The 7,500-nt window shown below is 35.5% G+C and overlaps 1 protein-coding gene across 1 annotated transcript; it reads right to left on the reverse strand.

Moving 5' to 3' along the window:
* Window positions 1-295: 295 nt before the first annotated feature.
* On the reverse strand, window positions 296-2,134 carry LOC135209634 (tigger transposable element-derived protein 1-like). Its single transcript, XM_064242351.1, has one exon. It carries the CDS (start codon window positions 2,132-2,134, stop codon window positions 296-298), a length of 1,839 nt encoding a protein of 612 aa, XP_064098421.1.
* Window positions 2,135-7,500: the final 5,366 nt, after the last annotated feature.

The raw sequence follows: 7,500 nt of genomic DNA on the forward strand, positions 1-7,500 counted from the left end.
TGACTTCATCGTTACTTGAAAAAATTTTAACTTAAAAGCAGCCTAACCTACACTAGGTTATACAGTCAGGACAAGTTAATGCATGTAGGGTAGCCTAACCTACACTATACAGTATACTCTACATATATGGTATAATAATTAATATCAGCTAAATATGGAGGTTCAATGCAGAGCGACTTATGATAATTCAGTACAAACAGAGGTGAAGAGTGCAAGCAAGTACAGGGCACTGACCAACATTCTGTCCGTCGTTGGGATACTTGAACAGTGTCAGGCTGTTGATGGCTGCATATAACTAAAAATTAACAGAAGGGGAGGACGATAAAGCAACAAGATCAATTAGCTCCTCTTCAGCTTGTATTCCTTCAGCTGTCAGGTCAGCTGTTACTGCGGGTATTTCGAAGATAGACGTGTCACGTGATGTAGAGGGTCGAGGCTCAGGTGTGGAGGAAGGCGTGGGGGAGGGCGTTGGGGAAGGTGTGGGGGAATGTGATGGCACTGGAGTCGTTTTCTTGAGGAAGACATCCATTGTAGCTTGCACAGTGCGTTTTTCTCGTTCTTCATAAATAACTCTGTAACATGCAAGAGAGTCTTGAAGTCCTCTCTCAACTTTAGCAAATCGTTCCAAGTTCACATCCATTTGACCAAAAAGTTTCATACCACGTTCGATTGAGGCGAATGCCTCTGCCATTGTCTCCGTTGTAAACTTTTGTTCTGGCTCTTCTTCAATTTCTTCTTCCTCTTCTGCTAGTGCAATTAAATCTTCTTCTGTGAGTTCTCTGTCTTTCACATCTATCAGATCTTGGATATCTTGCTCTTCAAGTTTTAACTCTAAACTTCTCCCAAGTGTCACAATCTTTTTAATTATTTGCATAACTTCCTCATCCTTATCGAAACCTTTATATGTGTTCACATACACTCTTAGCACATTTTTCCAAATCCCATTCATACACTCTTTCTTTACCTCCTGCCACGCCCTTCCAATGTTCATAATAGCATTCAGAACATTGAATTCCTTCCAGAAAGTTTTAAGTTCTTTCTCCTCATTATTCAGAGCTTGGACAGCCTGACCAAATGTGTTCTGAAGATAATGGGCCTTGAATGTAGACACAGCACCCTGATCCATGGGTTGTATGAGAGAATTTGTGTTTGGTGGGAGAAACACAACATTTATGTTCTCGTTAATATCTCCTATGTGCTGAGGGTGGCTGGGAGCATTGTCGAGAATCAGCAGAATTTTGAACGGGATATTGTTGTCCCTACAGTAATCTTTCGCTTCTGGGGTAAAGCAGTGCACAAGCCAGTCTTCAAATAGCAGTGCAGTCATCCACGCTTTCTTATGATGCCGGTAATGCACAGGGAGTGTGTATTTGCTGATTCTTGCTAGAGCCTTTGGATTTGCAGAGTGATAAACCATGAATGGTTTGAGTTTATATCCAGCCACATTTCCCCCAAGCAGAAGAGTCAGTCGATCTTTGTATGCCCTAAACCCGGGCATTGCTGTTGCCTCTTTGCTGATGTAAGACTGTTCAGTCATCCGCTTCCAGTACAGTCCTGTTTCGTCGACATTGAAGATTTGCTCCGGCAGGTAACCTTGATCGACGACGATCTTATGCAAAGCATCCTTAAATCTAGAGGCTGCTTTGACATCAGCGCTTGCTGCTTCACCGCTCATTTTTCCACTATGAAAATGATTGCAGTTTTTGAAACATTGAGACCATTCATGACTTGCTACAAAATCTTTGTTGTCAGCATCATCATATTTTTTCCTTAGTTCCTCGAAAAGTAAGTAAATCTTTGTTTGAATGGTCAAGAGTGGCCTCTGCTTAAGTATCTGGTCCTCCATCCACGTGACCAGTAACTGCTCCAGGTCTTCAAAAGGCCCTGTCCCCTTGTTTGTTGGAATCGAGGACGGAGCTGAAGCAAATGCCTTTACGTTGTCCATTATCTTTTCCTTGTCCCTAATGATGCTGTACACCGTCGACTGCGGTAGATGCTCGTCACATGCGATGGCCGTGATTGCTTTTCCCCCGTCATGCTGGTTGATAATTTGAATTTTCTGCTTTAAAGGGATAGAGTTCCTCTTCTTGGCCGAACCATCAGAAGGAGACGGATTTGGTCGTTTGCCAGACATGCTTATTACACAAATGTGAGTTTTAAACGGTTTGCGTAGAGTAAAACGCACAAAGATCACACACGAAGACCGACCCAACTTGTCTCTGCAGACAGCGAGCGTGTAAAAGGTTGGATTAATGCTTGAGATACCCCCATCCTCCCAGCCTCTCGGGCCAACGTATCGTACACCTCACGTTGCCTGACTGTACGCTGCTGCCTGCGCCCGTCGCGCGCGAAATTTAAAAATATATTTTTAAAATATGCTATCGTAACATCGAAACCATCGTACAAAAAAGAAAAAAATACGATTGCCAGAGTTGCTTCAGACGTCTCGTCATTCTTGATAATTATGAAGGCTCAGTGAACAAAAATAGCCAGTTGAGAAGTCATGCTGACTTCCTCTTCTCTCTCTCTCTCTCTCTCTCTCTCTCTCTCTCTCTCTCCTGCTCGTAACAATAGGTCATTATAACGAGAGAGAGCAAGTCAGCATTACTTCTCAATTGTTTATTGTTGTTCATATATGTTTCATAATTATCAGAAAATGTTGAGACATCGGAAGATATTCTGACGATCAGTTTTTTCAGTGTATATTATATAATATATATATATATATATATATATATATATATATATATATATATATCTATATATATATATATATATATATATATTTAATAACTATATATATATATATATATCTAATATATATATATATATATATATATATATATAGATATATATATATATATATATATATATATATATATATATATATATATATATATATATATATATATATATATATGTGTGTGTGTGTGTGTGGTGTGTGTGTGTGTGTGTGTGTGTGTGTGTGTGTGTAAACTTCACCATCACCTGATAACTGAATTACATGAAACACAACAAAGCACTAAAAGAGCACAACAAAGAATGACTGCGTTATTAGTTCCATCCCGGACCATCTGGTTCAGGCTGGATAGTGACAGAAAAGACTTCGAGAGAACCAACAGTGCTTGCAAGAAAACAAGTTGGTTTCATTGTGAATTCCTCGTTATAAAGCGATAATTTGCAATGATATTTCCAAGTTTGTTCCTTTTCATTCATGCCTACTCGAAAATTTCGCCATTAATTCCACAAAAATGTACGTAAACACAATATTGAGTCATTCCATTCGCAGCCTCCCTAGCATCGGCGAGTTGCCAATTTGCACATTCCTTGACAAGAATTTGTCTACATATCTCTAAGAATTCCTTGTGTTTTTAACGTGTTATTCTGAATACGACTTACCTCAACTTGGTAGTTTTAGAGATATAGAGAAGGATAAAACGCTAACACCCATTAATGTTGTAGGTCACATCACACGTAAATATTATGATTGCATCATATTAACATATTTCACTTCTACGTAGACTGTTCACTGAGTGTATACTCACATTTGCTTCCTGCTGGTTTTCGTATCTTTAGGTTTATACGTAGATTCTCTGCTTTGCTTTATAAAACAACAACAACTCAAAGGCTTTCGCGCGTAATTGAAATTGTCACATTACGTGCTCTCACTGCTCGCTGGTGACTGAATGCCTACGAGTGAGTGAATGGTCACTACTGGCTGACTATGTTATCATAGAAATTCCAAGGTCACGACTCCCGAGTTGCCAGTGAGGGTTATGATTTGGTCCACCTACGCCTGTTTTGGGGGAAACTGACCGCCTGGAAACGCCTTGAACTGTAAAAGCAACGGCTGCTGTTGTTGATAGAGATTCAGCTGGCCATGTGAATATTTTGCAGGTGGAAAGGTGAGTTTAAGGATATGAGGTGAGCCTTTATTGTGATCTCAATGGAATATGCAGGTGAGATGTATGATTTGCAAGTAAAAGGAAAGGTGAAAGGGTAAGCAAGGTCTATAGACCTTGGGCAGAAGTTCAATGAGTGAATCTTTCACAGCGAGAACGATGATGCTCTGGTGAAAATGATTTAAAGTATGGATACATATTTATTTACTATATCTATTTACTCATTCATCGATTTTTATTTTCTGATCTCTTCATTCTGTTTTTTATTATCTTCCGAAACCGAGTTCCGTATGAATAGGGTTCATCTTCTTAATAATAATAATAATAATAATAATAATAATAATAATAATAATAATAATAATAATAATAATAATAATAATAATAATAAGCTATGAAAATTTGCATTTGGCAGTCAAGATAAGCGTGGTCCAATGTATAACATTGGCTGTCATTTAATATATAATTCATAATAATCATAAAATACATTTAATTTAAGATAATGTATTACACCAATGATAACTCGAATATGACCCAAGTCTAGGTACGACACCAGTCTTTGAGCCAAAATAACCAAATTCCTTAAAAATCTGTTTGAAGAATGTTGTATTAAGCGAGACATCAATCATTTGTTGTTTTGGTTGATGTGCCATACTAGTGATTTTCAATATATATATATATATATATATATATATATATATATATATATATATAATATATATTATATATATATATATATATATATCTCTATATTATATGTATGTATGTATGTATATATGTAAGTACTTAGGAAATAACACCATGAAATCTTTGGTCATATGTCTTATCTAAATCTATCGTTAATCTCTGATAAGATCGTCTTTTAAATATGTGTCTTGATACACATGCTTAGTAAAGTACCGGTTCTTACTAAATATAAGAATCTTTGTTTTTGAAAAGTAGGCGATAAAATCGTTTATCTACTTTGTGCATATCCGTTACCAATCTTTGCTAAGTGGACATACGGGATTTATCTTTCTAATAATAATTATACGTTATTGATAAAAATTACTCTATGATCCAGCAATTGCATATAATGCAAGATCACACACTGTTCGGTGGGATACTGTGATATTGACAAAGAGCTATGAAGTAAGTGACAGTTTGCCACGAAGCCAGCGAATAATAATGTTCATTATCTTCACATGATACCTCCCACCCCTCCCCATCCCTTCATCTCTCACCTGTCTCTCCCCCACCATCCCTTCACCCCTCACCTGTCTGTCAACCCCTCCCCCCAGCCACGTCTAGAAGGTGACTTGCATTTTCCCCTGACTTTGACTTTCCTTGGAGACTCCCCTTAAGCCCCCTCTATTCATAGTTGGTTTGTTGTGGTCAGAGTCCTGAGGTCCACGCCAGGTTTTTATGGTTTTTTCCACACTTTGCAGTATCAGTTTAAGGTCGGTTTTCTCTAAAAGGGGCTTAACATCAATGATTCCCGTCCACATGAGTGAGGTGATGTTACACCTACTTCCAGGCTTTTTTTACAATAAAGACTAAACTTGCTTTTTTTTTTTTTTTATATATATATATATATAATATATATATATATATATATATATATATATATATATATATATATACATATAACCCTAGCTAAAATACCTCTTTAGACGGTGACATGGCTGGGGTGTATGTTGAACCAATGATCCGACAGAGATAGCGTATCTCTACGTACAAAGTTCTAAAAAAATTTAAATAAATAATCTTGTTTTTCTGATAAGTACATAATTGATTAGAGCTATTCATACACCTTGTTTATCTTCAAACCAAATTTAATTTATTTCTTGGCAGTACAATTTCACGGATAAAAAGGATTTTATCTCGTAATTTTTTTTATTTTACTGACAACAAAATTTAAGCGGATGACTTGGTTATTTCAGGGTGATGGGCAAACCATGATACGTCTTGCTTTAATAATTATTTCTTATGAAGGGCTTTTGAAAATATAAATGAAATGAAGGGAATAGTTCCATTTACATTTAGAGCACCGCCTAAGTCCGGTTTTCCATAAACAATTAGTAAAGTCTACTAAAGTTTATGCATTTTTGTTATTTATGCATTTCAGTTAATAATTTATACACAAACACACATATACATACATACATACATACATACATATATATATATATATATATATATATATATATATATATATATATATATATATATATATATATATATATATATATATATATATATATATATATATATATATATATATATATATCTGTGTGTGTGCGTGTGTGTGTGTATGTGTGTGTGAGTGATATATATATATATATATATATATATATATATATATATATATATATATATATATATATATATATACACGTATGTGTGTGTGTATATGTATACATACATAAACATACATGTACAGGTAAAGCAAACATCTATGTATGAATACAGAAAAAAGCGTATAATTTCCCAAAGCATTGCTTTGTCTCAATATACGTTGATGACCTTTATAATCTAAATCTCCCACCAGGTAACGTTAGATACAGAAGAGTCGTAAATCTCCTTATAGCATCTAATAAGGGATTTACTTCAAGGAACTTCGTATCTCTAGGCGGCATTAACCAACCCCCCCCCCCCCCCCACCTCCATCCCCACCCGTATATAGTAGCCATTAGTTTAAATAGTTATACCACTAACCACTAATGTCACCACGTTTTAGTAAAAGTTGCTGAAGTCTTTTAAAAGCCTTATGACTTTGAAAACAAAGTACCTTTGAACTTTGAAAACATGAGAGAGATTTATTAATCTCTAAGTCTATGACCTGAGGGATATTGATTATTATGGCTCCTGATCTAACTAGCTCGCTATATTAGCGTTCTCTCTCTCTCTCTCTCTCTCTCTCTCTCTCTCTCTCTCTCTTGTGACCAAGAACTATGGAACTCGAGTGCCTTTGGCTCTCTCTTTCTCTGTCTGTCTGTCTGTCTGTCTCTCTCTCTCTTTCTTGTGACCAAGAACTATATAACTTGAGTGCCTTTTGTTGTAGCGAGTTCTCTCTCTCTCACTCTCTCTTTCTCTCTCTCTCTCTCTCTTGTGACCAAAAACTATATAACTTGAGTACCTGTTCTTACACAGGATATGGGGATATTATCCGAGGATATTATAGCCTATGAAAATAGATCGTAATACTTTCATCATCTGAGTGGAAACCTGTTCAGAGTAGAAACCGCTGAACCGTGGAATTTCAAATTTTGTCCCAATAAAAAGCCAGTGGATAGGTGATGACGTTGATTACATCGCTACTCAGAACAATGACTGTAATTTTCATTCAACCATTGCAATTTTATTTATTTATTTATTTATTTATTTATTTATTTATTTATTTATTTATTTATTTATTTATTTATTTATTTATTTATTTATTTATTTATTTATTTATTTATTTATTTATTTAATTGTTTCTTTATTTATTAATTTTTTTATTTGTTTATTTATTTCCTAGTCATTTTCAAGCACTATTTTTCATCATTTTGAGGTGAGATTCCTTCGTTTACATTTTGATGAACCATCTTCCTGTCTTGGTCTTCGCTGTTTGTTTTCTCTA

The sequence above is a fragment of the Macrobrachium nipponense genome, chromosome 11 (genome assembly GCF_015104395.2).
Source record: "Macrobrachium nipponense isolate FS-2020 chromosome 11, ASM1510439v2, whole genome shotgun sequence".
In the NCBI taxonomy this organism is placed as follows: domain Eukaryota; kingdom Metazoa; phylum Arthropoda; class Malacostraca; order Decapoda; family Palaemonidae; genus Macrobrachium; species Macrobrachium nipponense.